The sequence below is a fragment of the Bos taurus genome, chromosome 28, assembly GCF_002263795.3.
Source record: "Bos taurus isolate L1 Dominette 01449 registration number 42190680 breed Hereford chromosome 28, ARS-UCD2.0, whole genome shotgun sequence".
In the NCBI taxonomy this organism is placed as follows: Eukaryota; Metazoa; Chordata; class Mammalia; order Artiodactyla; family Bovidae; genus Bos; species Bos taurus.
This window is the reverse complement of record NC_037355.1, coordinates 5,319,160-5,336,907: the sequence shown is the minus strand read 5'-3', so window position 1 is coordinate 5,336,907 and position 17,748 is coordinate 5,319,160. Positions and strand designations below refer to the sequence as shown.

Here is a 17,748-nt window from a genome sequence, read left to right as displayed (position 1 = left end):
ATGGGTTGAACTTGAGCTGCAGTGATTGTTAATGGCTATTTTCTGTTTTTTAATTCAGGTGAAGGAAGCACTCCTGGCCAGTTGTCTTAAGGGATGCTGTTGGAGAGGATGGAGGTGTACAAAATTATTACAGACTGAGAAGCAAGTTGGTTTTGGGGGAACCATACTCTGAGGATGTTGTTTGCTTTTGGTTAACAAGAGGAAATACAACTCTAGAAGAAGCCTTTGTAAATAACAATGTAATTAGATCTACAGCAGTCTTTCTGGTGGGACTTGGAGCTCCTTGCTTTGGCAGACATGAGTGACCCCAGGCAGTCACAAGAAGAAAAGCACAAGCTCGGCAGAGCCTGTTCGAAGTTCAAGGATCCTCCCAGAATCATGCAGTCAGATGATTATTTTGCTCGAAAATTTAAAGCCATCAATGGCAACATGGGACCCACCACTTCTTTAACTGCCTCCAGTTCCAATGAGAGTGGTGGTCCAGCTAATGGTACCCCGGCCGTGCCCAAGATGGGTGTGAGAGCAAGGGTGTCTGAGTGGCCTCCTAAAAAGGACTGCTCCAAGGAGCTGACCTGCAAGACCTTGTGGGAAAGCCGGTCCCAGACCAGCTATGAAAGTGTCACGTCCATTATACACAATGGGCAGAATGATGGGAGCGAGGGCCAGCAGGAGGAGCCGCTCGACCTGGACTTCGTGGAGGCAAAGTATACCATTGGGGACATCTTTGTGCACTCCCCACAAAGAGGACTGCACCCCATAAGACAGAGAAGCAATAGTGATGTTACCATCAGTGACATCGACGCAGAAGACGTCTTAGACCAAAATGCAGTGAACCCCAATACAGGGGCTGCCCTGCACAGGGAGTACGGAAGCACGTCGTCCATCGACCGGCAGGGCTTGTCAGGGGAGAACTTTTTTGCTATGCTTCGAGGGTATCGGCTGGAGAACTATGACCACAAGGCCATGGCCCCTTTTGGGTTCCCTGAGTTCTTCCCCTGCGACCCAGCGATCTCCCCCAGCCTTCACGCCGCAGCACAGATTTCTAGAGGCGAGTTCGTACGCATCTCAGGATTAGATTATATGGACAGCGCCCTCCTCCTGGGGAGAGACAGGGACAAGCCTTTCAAACGGAGGTTGAAGTCAGAGTCAGTGGAAACGTCCCTCTTCCGCAAGCTGCGGGCTGTGAAAAGTGAACATGAGACATTCAAGTTCGCCTGTGAGCTGGAAGATGGGCGTCTTGAGAGGGGGGTCCGCCCTTGGAACTGCCAGCGCTGTTTTGCACACTATGATGTCCAGAGCATCTTGTTCAATATCAACGAAGCCATGGCCACGAGGGCGAACGTGGGCAAGAGGAAAAACATCACCACCGGGGCCTCGGCGGCATCCCAAACTCAGATGCCAGCCGGCCCGCCGGGCAGCTGCGACTCCCCGCTGGGGAGCAAGGAGGACCTCAACTCCAAAGAGAACCTCGATGCCGATGAGGGTGACGGGAAGAGCAACGACTTGGTCCTCAGCTGCCCTTACTTCCGGAATGAGACAGGCGGGGAAGGCGACCGGAGGATCGCCCTGTCCAGGGCCAACTCGTCATCCTTCAGTTCTGGGGAGAGCTGCTCCTTCGAGTCTTCGCTCAGCTCTCACTGTACCAACGCAGGCGTCTCAGTCCTGGAGGTGCCCAGGGAGAACCAGCCCATCCACAGGGAGAAGGTGAAGCGCTATGTCATTGAGCACATCGACCTGGGGGCCTACTACTACCGCAAGTTCTTCTATGGCAAAGGTAAGACACACCCCCGTGTGTCCCGGGGTCCCTCCCTGGGGCCACTTGGAACCTGTGACTTTGTGTCAGATCATCACCGTCAGGGGGTCTGAGGCCGTTGTCCCCTGGGCTTGAGCTTCTTCTGTATCATGGGGCCTCCACCGTTGTTGGAATGATCCTTCCTTATTAAAAAAAAAAAAAAAAAATTTAAACCTTTTGGCCACACTGTGCAGCATGCTGGATCTTAGTTTGCCAACCAGGAATTAAACCAGTGCCCCCTGCAGTGGAGACTCAGAAGTCCTAACCACTTATTGTTTGTTGTTCAGTCACTAAGTCATGTATGACTCTTTTGTGACCCCATGGACTGTAGCCCTCCAGGCTTCTCTGTCCATGGGATTTCCCAGGCAAGAGTACTGGAGTGGGTTGTCATTTCCTTCTCCAGGGCATCTTCCTGACCCAGGGATCGAACCTGCATCTCCTGCATTGGCAGGTGGGTTCTTTATCAACTGAGCCACCAGGGAAGCCCCCTAGTCACTTGACTGTCAGGGAATTCCCTTATCTCTTCTTTAGAGATCCCCAGTTCCCTTCCTTCACTGATTCCTGGTCCCTGATATGGAAACACCTACTCTTTCCTTCTCGCAGCCAATTTGTGAACATCACAGACCCCAGACTCCATTTAAGTTTACTCCGTTTAGGGTGCCTTCATTGATGGAGTCTATTGCTCTTTGATCCTCTGCATAGTCTTTCATACTGTGAACAATGAATAATTCTTGTTCTTTTGCCTCTAGCTTTTTCTGTATGTTTCTCCTGTGCCTTGGCTTCATCTTTTAAATTTTATGTCTTCACAGCTCCTGCTGCATTGTTTTGCATATTGGAAGTGTTGAGCAAATCTTGTTGAAAGAATGTATGAATGTATAAATCAGTAGGACGGGCAGATTTAGGTTTCTTGTGTTTTTACAAATAGGCTTAAAGGTTAAGATACAAATAATTCTTTGCTATTGTTATTTTAGAAATTCTTTACGTACATGTAATATCTGACAATTCGTGTTTGCTTTTGTTTGTATGTCCTTGAAGGATACGTCCCTCAGAAGTCACGTAGTTGAGGACTTCCCTGGTGGTCCAGCGGTTAGCGCCCCATGTTTCCAATGCCAGGGGCATGGGTTCGATCCCCGGTCAGGGCATTAAAATACCATGTGATATTTTAGGATGTGTGGCATGGCCAAAAAAAAAAGTACAAGAAATTATGTGATTCAGTCTTCAGCCTTTCAATGTGTCCTCAATTATTCCAGAGACATGAGAATCCACTCTGTGTCAGAGACCTACAGAGAAACATGTTTTAAACACACACAAGTAAAACATGTGGAGTCAAACACCCAGGGACTCTCACCCCACCTTCTTAGTGGGTGTGACTGCCTTCCTTTCCCCTTCCTTCACGACATACTGTCTGGGGCTTCTTTTTCTGTACGAGGTTCCCTTGCCACCCCCTCCACCCTGACATTCCCCTTAGAGCGCTGAGGTGGTGGAGGTGGCCCAGCCAGCTGGGGGAGGCTCTCCTCCTGTTCCTTCATGAGGAAACCATCCTGCCACTGGCATGAATAAGTTCGGGCTGACTACACTCTGAATTTGTTTAGTATCGGTTTCTATCTTCAGAATGCTTGTCTGCAGTCTGACTCCAGCTATTTTGGGGTTAGGTTTGGGGTTAGGTCAGTGAATACTTACTGCCAGCATTTCATTTGCATTCCTTTGCATATCTTAGTGTAGTAAGCCTACACAATGTATACAGAGTAAAGAGCCGATGTTTTCTGTGCCCAGGCTTGCCACCTTCTCATCCATTTAATGTCCTTAGGATCTGTTCCATGAGATGATGTAATTCTGACCTCAGAAGGTCACTCCATCCACATAGTCCCTGGGGCCTTCTTAGGGACTACATGCTTACATTTATTAAATGAATAAATGAATAATTATTAAATGAATAAATTTCCCCTAATTTTGCATCAATCTAAATTTAACCAATCCATAATCACAATATTATGAAGTCATATAAATTAATGAAGTGAATGTAATGTTGATAAGTACCCATAGCTAAATAAGCAGACACTGGAATGGTGACTGGTCATATACTTTGAGTTGTTCTTGTACTGATGACGTGGTATGACTGAAATAATTTTGTCAACATGTTGGTTCCCTGGCTATGTCCCCTGCAGTCCCATCTCAGCCCTGGTCCCTCAGTATCACCGATGTGAGCTGTTGCCTTAGAGCCAGTGAACTCACAGAACCCTGGACCTTCTCTTTAGTCTATGCCAGAAATAAATCATGGCCCTCAGGGGCAATGCGTTATAAAACTCTGCTCATGGATGCTCTCAAGGTAGAAGTGTAGTTGTTTTTGGAAAGGGATAACAGACTGGTTCCAAATAGGAAAAGGAGTACGTCAAGGCTGTATATTGTCACCCTGCTTATTTAGCTTCTATGCAGAGTACATCATGAGAAATGCTGGGCTGGAAGAAGCACAAGCTGGAATCAAGATTGCTGGGAAAAATATCAATAACCTCAGATATGCAGATGACACCACCCTTATGGCAGAAAGTGAAGAGGAACTAAAAAGCCTCTTGATGAAAGTGAAAGAGGAGAGTGAAAAAGTTGGCTTAAAGCTCAACATTCAGAAAACTAAGATCATGGCATCTGGTCCCATCACTTCATGGCAAATAGATGGGGAAACAGTGAAAACAGTGTCAGACTTCATTTTTGGGGGCTCCAAAATCACTGCAGATGGTGATTGCAGCCATGAAATTAAAAGACTCTTACTCCTTGGAAGGAAAGTTATGACCAACCTAGATAGCATATGCAAAAGCAGAGACATTACTTTGGCAACAAATGTCCATCTAGTCAAGGCTATGGTTTTTCCAGTGAGAGCTGGACTGTGAAGAAAGTTGAACGCCAAAGAATTGATGCTTTTGAACTGTGGTGTTGGAGAAGACTCTTGAGAGTCCCTTGGACTGCAGGGAGATCCAACCAGTCCATTCTAAAGGATATCAGCCCTGGGTGTTCTTTGGATGCTAAAGCTGAAACTCCAGTACTTTGGCCACCTCATGTGAAGAGTTGACTCTTTGGAAAAGACTCTGATGCTGGGAGGGATTGGGGGCAGGACGAGAAGGGGACAACAGACGATGAGATGGCTGGATGGCATCACTGACTCGATGGACATGAGTTTGGGTGAACTCCGGGAGTTGGTGATGGACAGGGAGGCTTGGCGTGCTGCAGTTCATGGGGTCGCAAAGAGTCGGACATGACTGAACAACTGAACTGAACTGAACCATGGAGAAACAGACTTCCTGCTTAAGCTCTTTTTTTTTTTTTTTAATTGATGAAGCTATGGCTGTCGATGCTAGTGATAAAATAGTCTCTTAGAATTATTACACCCTGAAATCCTTAGGCAGTGAGTCATGCTGGCAAATTGAGTTTAGTAAGTAGTTTTTGTGATTCACCCTTTAAAACATCAGAATGTAAAAAAAAGGATATATATGTGTTTATGTATGATGCATATTTATACAGATACTGCTGGCATCTCATTTGCATTCCTTTGCATATCTTAGTGTAGTAAGTCTACAGAGTGTATACAGAATAAAAAACCAATGTTTTCTGCACCCAAGGTTGCCACCCTCTGATCCATTTAATGTCCTTAGGGTCTATTCCAAGAGATGATTTAAGTTTGCCAGATTCTGTTAATCCTCTTAACTGCTTTTTGTAGTTTTTCTCTTGAACTCTTACTGTCACTTCCTGATGATTAGAAAGAGCTGTCTGTGAGTGGCTTATTTTCTCCACTTTTTCTGATTTGCTTCTCAGGATTTTCTTGGACTTTAGAAATGACACCATTAAACTTGGTGGATTTGAGTGTGAAATAAAACATAAAAAAGAAAAAAATCTGAGCACAGAGGACCTGTGGGTGAGTTGTAGGTCAGCGTAGACGTGTGGCTTGAAAGCTCGGGCTTGCTGGGCTCCCCCTGGGTCTGCGAATGAGCCAGACAGCTAAATCCTAGACTACTCAGCAAAGCCTGCACAGTGAGGGTGCCGGGCAGCTATCGCCAAGGCCCTTTGTCTTGTGTGCTGCAGTTCTGTACTGGGCACTCTGTTTACAGCTAATGGGACCTGGGGCCAGGAGGGAGCAGGAGGAGACAGAACCAGAGCCTGCCCAGCCCTGGTGCTCAGCTCGCTCCTGTAGCCATGGATGGTGCTTGCTTCCTCCTATATTTAGCTCTTTCCTGTGGGCCCATGAGACTTCAAATTGCAGTCAGTGACAGTAGTAGCTGCTGATGCTCTGGCTGGTCTCTCTATCTAGCCATTAAGGATTAAAGGCAGAGGCAGCAGCCCGGGTTTCTGGTGGCCAGGTGGCTAAGGCTTCCTCTGTGTGGGAATGGAGCCAGGCTTTTTCCAAGGACCACATGCTTAAAAGCATGTGTCTGCCAGATAAAGTGCAATGATTGAATTAATGATTTCCCCTCATTTTTGCATCAAGCCAGATTCATACCAGCTTCAACCATTGGAATAACCCCCAACATGTCACACATTGGAGGAACAGCATTGTTCAGGAGCAGGGGCCCCAGGCAGACTGGCCCAGATAGGGAGGGTGTTTTTGTAGGTAGCTTTTTTCTTACCCTTTCTCTTTTCCCTTTGCTCAGTTCTCTTTGGAAGAGGGCTGTCACAGAATCTTTTGACACTTTCCAGAATGCCTTTTATTTTCCTTCATGATTCTTCATTGTTCTCTGTGAAACTTCATTTTCAAAAGAATGACATGGCTCCCAGTCTCTGGGAAAGGTTTAAAGACCCAACCTCTAATAAGGTGGTGGACTCTCTACTGAGCAGTTAACAGGAAATGGCTGTGTTTTGTGCCGAGTGTATTCCTGTGACACAGAGTCACCGAACGGCTTTGAATAACTTTGCAAAAGGATTTATGTAGGGGAGTGGCCTGCCATGGTGCCCTGTGGGTAGCATTACTTGTCTGGGCAAATCCATCTGTAGCCTTCAGTGAAGCAGCTTTTGGAAAGAGCATGGGGATTGTAGCCAGCCTGGTGAATGCTCCCTAATGTCCCTTCCTTCTACTGGTGATGACCGGGGTGCTTTGGGCTAGGCTGCTGTTCACATCATGGAACACTAGTGAACTTATGGTTTCCTCCTGGGAACTAAGGCCCCCTGGATGGAGGGAGATTCCTGCTGTGGACTTGGTGGGAATTCCCTTTAGCTTTCCTTGGAACACGGCAGACCCCTGGGGGCTTTGAGCCACGTAGAGCCGCTACTGAGCAACTGGCTGTCCCCAGTGTGGCTGGAGCCACAGCCACTCGCACAGCACAGAGAGGCTGTGGATTTCTGTGTGTCCTGTGCTTTTTAGGTAGCTGTACACCGGAGAGTTGCTCTGATGAGTTCTAAAGCTGTTCAGTGCTTTAATTCAGGTCACACACACAAGAATGACTCCAGAAGGTGAAATAAGTCACTTCGTGGTGAACAGAGGCCAAATAGAAGGATAAAACCGCACTTCTTTGATGACTCAGGAGTGAAGTGAGAAATGACAGAATTGTGTCTGAGCCTTTGGGAGCATTGTCTCGGGAGGCCACTGGTCTGGTTTAGGAACGTGTGTTTCTATGAATGTGGGGGAAAAATACTAAGATGGACAATATTTATTCTTTTTTTGGTGGGGGGTGGTTTGTTGTTGTTGTTCAGTCATTAAGTCGTGTCTGAGTCTCTGCGACCCCGTGGACTGCATGGACTGCAGCACACCAGGCTCCCTGTCCTTCACTATCTCCCATAGTTTGCTCAGATTCCTGTCCATTGAATCAGTGATAGTGTCTAACCATCTCATCCTCTGCCGCCTCCTCCCTTTGCCTTCAGTCTTTCCCAGCATCAGGTGTTTCACAGTGAGTTGTCTCTTGGCTTCAGGTGGCCCAAGTATTGGAGCTTCAGCTTCAGCATCAGTTCTTCCAATGAATATTCAGGGTTGATTTCCTTTAGACTTGACTGGTTTGATCTCCTTGCAGTCCAAGGGACTCTCAAGAGTCTTATCCAGTACCACAATTTGAAAGCATCAAGTCTTGGGTGCTCAGCCTTTTTTATGGTCCAACTCTCACATCTACACACGGAAAAACCATAGCTTTGATTGTACGGACCTTTGTCAGCAAAGTGATATCTTCGCTTTTTAATATGCACTTTTGGTTTATAATTTTTAAATGGCATATAAATGTTGTATGATCACTGTGGGAAAATAAGAAGTGGTAGAGAAGCAAAGAAAAAAGAAGGAAAACTACTCCAGTCCATGAGAGAGAATTCCCGGGAACAGTTCCTCTTTATCCTGCTAGGCCTTTTCCTTTGCAGATAAATGTGTGTAAAGGTATCCTTCTCCGCTGGGTGCCGTGGAGCTTGCCTTGGGTGCCCATGCTTCTTCGTGGACACTTCTGTCATTGTGTACAGAGCTGCATTAGCATGCTGAGTCATGGTCAGTGATCATAGTCCCCTGTGGGCGCATGGGGAGATGCCAGGTGTTTGCCAGCCATGCCCTGGGCAGGAGAGTTAATGACTGTATTTGCTTTACTTTAAACAAAAAAGACCTATGAACTTGCCAGGAGCACAGAAATAGACATTTATGTCTCATATCTATAAACCTACTCATGTAAAACATATTGATGAATATTCATGTTAATAATAGATCTTTACTTGAAAAGCAAGTTATTATAAAAATGTTTACATTTTATAAAATTTGGAACATTATAAAAATTTAAGTCATAGCTTTCCCCTTCTCTACTTAAATGTGGGCTGTGCTCACTCACCTGTAAAGGGCAGGGTGTGTGAAGAGGAAACGAGTCTGACACACACTACCCCAGCAGGTGATCCAGGTCAGCATCAACAGCAGTAAACCGTGTGGGTGGTTTATACCCTTGATGCAATGGGAGTGGCATTTCTGTGATCTTCCTCTCCAAACACATAACCTCAGTCAGTTTAAGGAAAAACGTTAAACAGATCACAGCTGAGGTACATTCTAGAAAAATCCCTGCCCAGTACTTCTCAAAACTGCCATGGTCATCAAAAAAAGGGACGTCTGAGAAACCGTTACTCTAGAGGAGCCTAAAGAGACAGGATGACAATGTCATGTGGTGTCCTAGGTGGGATCCTCAAACAGGAAAAGGACATCAGGTAAACAGTAAGAAAATCTGAGCAAACTATGGACTTCGGTTAATAATGATATACCACTGTTGGTTCATTAATTGAACAAATAAACCAAAGTTTGTAAGGTGTTAACAGCTTGAAAGCTGGGTGAGTGGTATAAGAGAACTCTCCTATCTTTTCAACTTTTCTGTAAATCAAAAAATTTTTAAATCGTTTACCTAATTTAAAAAAAATTTTGTTATAAATTCTCATGATATATTTACAATCAGAATCTTTAAGAAAGAAGAAACAAATATGGTTCTTGAGTAGCAACCCTACAGGTTTTTGTTACTTTATCCAACTGCCATAGGATTCTGCAAACTGCTGACTCCACTGTTTAAAATAGAGTGAAAACTAACAAGGTGTCCGTTCTGTACAGCCCTTCCTGTACATACTTGCCATGAGTATCTTCCTCAGACTTGAGAGGCAGGAGGATTGTCAAGCTGTAGGATTTCCTATTTCTGCTATATGTATTGAAATGCACAAGACATCCCCTTTAAATCTCCCCCACCCCTTGAAATCTTCAGGTTAAGGTGAGGGACTATTTGGGATGTCCTTGGTGCTGTGGCCCCCACATCTTCACTGAACTCTCTGAAGGAGGCTTTTGTGCCCTACTCATTTTTTTCTTATGATTTTTGGTGACAAGTACAATGAAAGAAATATGTATCTTGTAGAAGTCCTTCATGAGGAACTGGGTGGGTTTTACAGGGCAGACTCTGTAGTGAATATGAAAGAGTCTTAGTTGTCCTCATTTTCTCCCCTCTTCCCTTCCCCTTTTTCTCCCCTCCTTCCTATAGTAGGAGAAAACACTATAAAACCTAAAGAACCTATAGAACTTATAGAACCCCTAAACACTTAGGGGTCCTAGTGTTTATAGTTCCATCATGTGCTCCTGAATATTACAGAGAATTTCTTTGATTTCCCCTTCCCATCTTAGATTTACAAGAGTTCTTAGGTGTAGGCAGATTGAAATTCTTTTCAAAAAGGTTGGAACTTTCCAAAAAACAGTGTTCAGCTGTTTCCAAGTGCACCGGGTATCCAACAAAAGCTGTATCCATACAACAATGTAGGGTATTTCCTGGCTTTTCCAAGGTCCATTTCTGCCCATTGTAGAGTCCAAGCTCGTACAGCTTACCGCACAACAGGCTAACAAATCGAGACAAATTGTTAGGGCAAGGAATAGTGACTTTATTCAGAAACCAGCAGGCTGAGAAGACGGACTAGTGTCCTAAAGATCCATCTTAACTGGAGTTGGAATTCCGGGTGTTTTAATACTAAAAGGTGAGGGAGGGGTGTTAGGCTGTTGTAAACTTCTTGCTGGGAATCCTTTGTCCTTGCGCCTGTCCAGGTTTGTCAGGTCGTGACATTCCTGTAACCCTCCAACAAGATAAATGTTGTTCTCTCTAATCTCTGTACGAATGGGGAAGTGTTATATCCTTAAATGTCAGAGCCTTGAGCCTGGGCTGCCCTGTATATGTCCGGCTGTAGGCAACATTCTTAACTTGTAGCAAAAGCAATAGGATACAAAGGTTAAAGTAAAAGAAACAGTACCAATATGAAATCAGATTTACTCTCACCTATTACACCTTAAGATACCAGCTCTTCAGCTTTGAAGGCCCTTCCTGTGTCTGGCCCATCCCTGGCCAGCAGATCTGTCATACCTCCAGCTGATCTTTCTAGGGTCTCTTTTCTATAAAAATCTTTAAGTTCCCTTATTTTTTTAACTGCTCTTACCCTGATCTATGTAAATTTACCCTTTTCTCTGATGCCAGTCTTTGTCATTGATGTTTTAACTGAAGAGTCATACTTGTTTTGTACATCTGCTGAATGAGCACATAGTAGGAAAGGATTCTTCTGGAATATGTGTGACTGCTAACTCACTCCTCTTGATATCAGCTAATGGTTTTATGGCATTGGGAGTGTCTTTTTGCCAGTGGGCAGAGGCATCTGTCCACTCTTGTACTTGGGGCCTATGACTGGTGGGCGGAAGTGCTGTATCTTTTTTTAAAAGACTTTTTATTTTGTATTGGGGTTTAGCCGATTAGCGATGTTGTGATAGTGTCAGGTGAACAGTAAAGGGATTCAGCCATAGATATACGTGTATCCATTCTCCCCCAAACTCCCTTCCCTTCTAGGCTGCGAGTTGGCCTATCTTGATGGAAAGAGCATAGACTGAAATCAGGCTCTTGGGTTTACATCCCAACTCAGTTTGGGGCAAATTCTTGAACTTCATTGTACCTCAGTTAATCATCTACAAAATGGGATCATTAAAAAAAACTATCTCCTATAAAGAAAGGGCTTAGAACAGTGCCTGTTACATTCTGTGCATTCTTGTCCTCCCAAGAGTTCTTAAATGTAGGAGACTTTCCTCTAAAAAGGAGCTATTATCCCTACCTCCGGTACAGCAGTTAAAGGGCAGTATTTTATTTTAATTGTTAAAAGATGGGAAAAAAGTAGAGCGAACCAGATGGGAGAGTGGGCCCCAGGGAAAGGTATCTGGTGAAGTCTGCCACTCCATTCCAAACACATTCACTTAAGTTTCACTAATGTGGCAGTTGTGGGCATGAGGATAATTTTACATATGAAATGAACCCCATGCCTTAGTGATGCATGGTTGCATTTGCTTTGAATTTCATGCCTGGTGGCTTCTTTTTTTTTCCCCCCCTTCTGGTTTTATACAGTCACTGAGGAGAATTAATAGGGAATTGGACACTATTATATTCATAAGGGTGAACTGAGTACCACCTAACAATACTACTATTCTAAGATGCAAATTCCTCCTTTAGTGGACACAATCACCTCAGTTCTTAACTTCAGTGCCTGGCCAGTGCCTCCACAAACAGAGTTCCCACTGAGGTCCAGAGGGGCTCTTAGCAGGGAAGAATCACCCAGCTACAGCCGAGATTCAGCCTGTGGGTTACGGTCATACGGGTTCCATGCGGCAGATGGGGTGGGGGGCGTGGCTGGAGAAACATGCATGCTGTGCTGGGGAGGTCACAGCTCCCACCCACCGCAGCATCTTAGAACTGTATGCTAGTTCATCGTATCCATCCTCTGGCGTCAGGAGTGTTCTCAGTCAGCTACTGAGGAGTAACGCTCTCATATTTCTCTTGGATGAGGTATTAATACTCTAATATTTCTGTATAGCTTGACCAATGTGGCAGTTAACTGGGAAATCTTCCTTACATTTTGCTACTGGTGTAACAGGGAAGAATAAATCTGCCCCCATATTAGATTTGTTTCTTTTACTTTAACCTTTGTATCCTATTGCTTTTGCTACAAATTAAGAATGTTACCTAAAGCCTGAAATATACAGGAGAGCCCATTCTGGAGGTGCTAATCTTTAAGGGTATAATACTTTCTTATTCCTATGAAGATAAAGAGTTGCAGAAGAGAGAATAGCACTTATCAGACATGACTGAGCGACTTCACTTTCACTTTTCACTTTCATGCATTGGAGAAGGAAAAGGCAACCCACTCCAGTGTTCTTGCCTGGAGAATCCCGGGGACAGGGGAGCCTGGTGGGCTGCCATCTATGGGGTCGCACAGCGTCGGACATGACTGAAGTGACTTAGCAGTACTGGAAGTCTACAGGAACATCATGATCTGACCTATGTGGACAGCTGTAAGAATGAAGGATTCTGAACCCCGAGAAGTTTACAACTAACCACACCTCTCCCTCACCTTGCATTTAGAAGTGCTTTTCTAAACCCCTTTGGGGGCGTTTAGGACTTTTTGAGCACAAGCCTCCCATCTCCTTATGGCACTGCTGCTGCTGCTAAGTGGCTTCAGTCGTGTCCGACTCTGTGCGACCCCATAGACGGCAGCCCACCAGGCTCCCCCACCCCTGGGATTCTCCAGGCAAGAACACTGGAGTGGGTTGCCGTTTCCTTCTCCAATGCATGAAAGTGAAAAGTGAAAGTGAAGTCGCTCAGTTGTGTCCGACTCTTAGCGACCCTATGGACTACAACCCATCAGGCTCCTCTGTCCATGGGATTTTCCAGGCAAGAGTACTAGAATGGGGTGCCATTGCCTTCTCTGTATGGCACTGCAGTAAACCTCTACTCCAAACTCAGAGTTTTGGTTTGTTTGGCCGCACTGTGCTTAGGTCACTTGAACTTATTTGTGGTAACACTGATATAGTAAAGTTGGAAATTAGGGTCTTTGGAAATTAGGTCTCAGAGCATCTGCTGCTGCTGCTGCTGCTAAGTCGATTCAGTCGTGTCGAACTGCATGCGACCCCGTAGACAGCAGCCCACCAGACTCCTCTGGCCATGGGATTCTCCAGGCAAGAACACTGGAGTGGGTTGCCATTGCCTTCTCCACCTAGAAGCTTATTAAAACCCACTGACCCTGTATTTGTTTAGATCCAAAATTTATTTCATTCTTTGCCCCACTTAAAAAAATTAAAGGAAAGCTGGACAACTACTCCCCTCAGCAGTGGCTGGCCCTCTCAGCTTTTATGCAGAAACCTTTCTTGCTCTTGTAGTATTTTCTTTCTCCTTCCCATTCTCATAGCAGATAATACTAAAATTTATACCTTAATTTTATACCAGTGAGGAACTCATTGGTAGCTACCTTACTTCGCAAGTTACACTTTTTATTCAAGGCTTTCTTAAAATTGTGTCTCCTAAGATACCATCCTTACATTCAGGAGAGTTTTGCTGTCTCATCTTTAAGTTGTGTTCATTTTACTGTGTATGAGTTGATTTTTACAATTTAAATCTTTACAGTAATGTCATCACCCTTGAGTTGCCTTATTTTTTTTCACTTTTTATTTTGTATTAAAGTATAGCTAGTTAACAGCACTGTGATAGTTTCAGGTGGACAAAAAGGGACTCAGCCATACATATACATGCATTCTTTCTCCCCCAAACTCCCCGCCCATGCAGGCTGCCACGTAACACTGAGCAGAGTTCCCTGTGCTATACAGTAGGTGCTTGTTGGTTATCCATGTTAAATATAGCAGCGTGTACATGTCCATCCCAAGCTCCCTAACTGTCCCTGCTCCCCATCCTCCCTGCTGGCAACCATAAGTTTGTTCACACTTGAGTTGATTGACATGAAGGAGCTCTAAAGCCAGACTGCCTAGCTGTGCATCCTGACTCAGTCATCACGGGCTTCTGACTTTGAGCATGTCATCAACCTCTCAGCTTCAGTATTGCTTTCTGTGAAATGGGAATACCTGCTCACAGGCATGGAGATGAATGAGTTAATTTATATAAGGTATCCTTAATACTGTTATTTTCACTGTAATACACTGGATTTTTTAAGCTTCACTGATGCTTTGGTTAAATTTTGGTCAGAAGAGCCTTCATATAACCAAAAAGCATCATTTTCCTCATCAAATTTTGTAATTTAATCCATGAAACATTAGCAGGGAGTTTGAGGTTCCTTGAGGTTCTCTAATGACTCTTAATGTTATTATCTGTGAAAGCAGATCCTATTGTTTTCTTCATTCATTTATGAATTTGTCATTCTTTATTTATATCTATATAACTCCTGGAACAGAGGAGGTGATTAAACAGTGGTTTGGAGGGGAAGATGACAGAAGATAGGAGTTTAGGTAGGAGTTTAGACAGCAGTCACCTGCAGCCATGGGTCTAACCCAGATAGGCAGTGAGCTGACAGTGAAATCATCAGCTGATTGTTGAAAGAACATGGAACCATTAAAGGAAAGCTTTGCTGTGTGTACTGACCAATGCAGAGGGAAGGGGCCCGACCCAGTCACTGGTGGTTCTGGTGGACTTGCTGATGGCACCATGGCCAGGGTGAGAAACCTCGTGAGGGAGAGGCACAGGGCTTCTCTTACATGCTGGCCTCCACAGCCTGGAGCGTTGGGATCCTTGCCTCTTCAGTCCATGAGATGAGCCCAGTACATTTACCGTCCAAGATTTGACAGTGCCTGGAAACAGCCTTTGGACTAAGGTTCCACATAGCCCTTAAAAAAAAAAACAAAACTTCCAAATTAGAATTTTTTCTTTTCTTTACTGAACAAAGTGCACCAGAGCTATGTGCTGAATCTCATTTCCTACATTGAAATCTTGTTAATCGATTTTAAAAAAAAATCTAGCCTTTTATTTGCATGATATATGGATTTTCATTCAGCTTTCCCACAGTCTTTTCACAGCTTCTATTCTGCCAAGGAAGGATTTTATTTGATTCTCTGTTGCAGCAGTTTTATGGAAATCGGGTGCTTGGGATGAAGATGGGCCCCTTGGGTGAGGGGCTCATTGTCCTGTCCCCCACAGGGCAAGGCTCTTGTGATGCACATGAACAGGCTGAGCTGTCCTGAAAGGGACCAGGTGTCATCTGAGGGTTACCTCGGCTCCCCCCTGGAGACATAGGGAGCACCTTTCCTGCGCTTATCTTCATGATATGTGGAACCCTATATAAAAGCTAGACGGAGTGCTCCAGTGTGCAGCAGAAGATAATCTTATTTCCTTAGAAACACATCCAGGTAACCTGCTTTATTCCTTGGTGAAACTGAAAGCACAGAGAGATTCCTTAGAAAATAGCTGCAGGGACTCAGAACTGGTGAGTCCAAAGGTCGAGTCGTGGTTGTACCTAGCCGAAAAGTCACCTCTGCTTGCGTTCAGAAGCGTGTGTCCGCACTGCTGTATTCAAAATGGATAACCGACAGTATAAGTATCGCACAAGGAACCCTCCTCAGTGTTATGTGCCAGCCTGGATGGGATGGGGGTTTGGGGGAGAATGGATGTATGTGCACGTATGGCTGAGACCCTTTGCTCTTCACCGGAAACAACCACAGCGTTGTTAATTGGCTGTACCCCGATACAAAATAAAAAGTTTGAGGTCTGGGAAGAAAAAGATAGTGTGTGTCTGTGAGAGATGGAGACAAGAGTCAAAAACAAGTGTGGCGCATGGCTTGGAAAGATAGACCCAAAGGAAAAAAATGGTTTTCTTACTAATTTGCCATCTTTGGTGGAAAGGGTAATATACACATTAAAAAAAAGAAGAATTCTTGATAGAAATTACTCAGTAAAATATTATATATGCCACTGCTTTCTTCAAAAGACTATCCTGAATATAATATAATCTCTGATTACAGATTAACTTTTTGAGATTAAAAGTATGAATCTTGTTCAGTTTGACTCTTAAGCTGTGTTGGGCTCAAAAATCAAAATGCCCATAATGCTGTTCATTTGATTTTTTGCTTCTCATTGAGTTTTTTGTCAGTAGGATTCTTGCCTTCAACTATAATGCTTTTCTCAGGTTATTGATGATACATGTATTATATATATATATATATATTTTGTAGTAGGGCGTTGGTGCTGAGGTTAAGAACTACCCAAGGTTATTAAGTAGGTAATAAGTAGGAAAGCTCAGATTCAGAAACTGATTATCAGGCTCATTAGACTTATAGATGCTTATGCTAAGTCGCTTCGGTCATGTCTGACTCTGGGTGTCCCATGGACTGTAGCATGCCAGGCTCCTGTGCCCATGGAATTCTCCAGGCAAGAATACTGGAGAGAATTATAGATATTTAACAGTAAATGAATTTAGGGATGCTAGTTAAACTTGGTCATTTGTACATACATGTTCTCTCTCTCCCTTCCAAACAACACTAAAAAACTGATGGTGAAGGAGTACAAAAAGGGCATAAAGCCACAGAGGAACAAACTAGGAAGGTGCCACATAACGCAAGGTATGCCAGAGTTAACTGATGAGCAGGGCGGTTCTGCAGCTTGGAGGATAACTCTTCCCCCAGCGCTGGAGGGCAGTGTGTGGCGGGGACAGGCCATCAGAAGATAGTCTACTCCACAGAGCAGGTTGGTGGAGTGAGCTGCGGTGGAGCAGCCTGTAGAGAGCTTTGGGCTGCTTCTAAGATGCTACTTGAGTAAACGCCAGCAGTGACTGCTGCTGCCCCACCCAGGCTCTGGGATTGGGTCACCACTGCATCCCATAGCCAAGGCTTCTCCCCAGTCATGGCCTCCCCACATCCACCTAAAAATATTAGAACTAATAAGTGAAATCAGCAAAGCTTCAGAATACAAGATTAATATACAGAGATCAGTTGCTTTTCCATAGATTAGTAATGAACTACTGAAAGAGTTAAAAAAAAAACAATGCTATCTAAAATTTCATCTGAAAGAATAAAATATTTAGGAGTAAACTTAACTCTGAAAACTATAAAATATTGATGAAGGAAATTGAAGATGATACAAAGAAATGGAAAGATATCCTGTGCTCTTGGATTGGAAAGGTTTTATTAAAATGGTCCTACTCTCCAAAGCAGTCTACAGATCCAATGCAGTCTTTATCAGGATACCCATGATGTTTGTTTTTTGTAGAACTAGAACAGATAATTTTAAAATTCCTATGGATCCACAAAAACCAAAACAATCTTGAGGGAGAAGAACAAAGCTGGAGGTATCACCTCCCAGACGTCAGATTATACTACAAAGTGATAGTCGTCAAAACAGCATGGTACTGGCACAAAAACAGACATGGATCAATGGGACAGAACAGAGAGCTGAGGAATAAGCCCACACATTTATGGTCAAATAATCTATGATAAAGGAGGCAATATACAGTGGAGAAAAGACAGCTTTATCAATAATTGGTGCTTGGAAGACTGGACAGCTGCATGTGAAAGAGTGAGATGAGAATGTTTCCTTACACCATCTGCAGAAATAATTCAAAATGGATTAAAGATCTAAATCTTGCAGACCATAAAGCTCACTGAAAAGAATACAAGCTGAACACTCTTTGACATAAGTCATAGCAGTATTTTTTTAAACCTGTCTCCTGAGGCAAAAGAAATGATAGCAAATATAATCAAATGG

The 17,748-nt window shown here is 44.1% G+C and overlaps 1 protein-coding gene across 9 annotated transcripts in view; it reads left to right on the top strand.

The window, feature by feature from the left end:
- SIPA1L2 (signal induced proliferation associated 1 like 2) overlaps nucleotides 1–17,748 on the top strand; it is a 246,583-nt gene that overhangs the window by 128,541 nt on the left and 100,294 nt on the right. For 8 of the 9 annotated variants that reach the window (XM_010820432.3, XM_024986711.2, XM_005226228.5 and 5 more), the window contains one exon: nucleotides 59–1,774. In XM_010820432.3, coding sequence (XP_010818734.2) covers nucleotides 298–1,774 — 1,477 coding nt within the window. In that variant the 5' untranslated portion in view covers nucleotides 59–297. Of the gene's footprint in view, nucleotides 1–58; nucleotides 1,775–17,748 lie in introns of those variants that run through there. The other variant, NM_001206220.3, reaches the window with a different exon arrangement.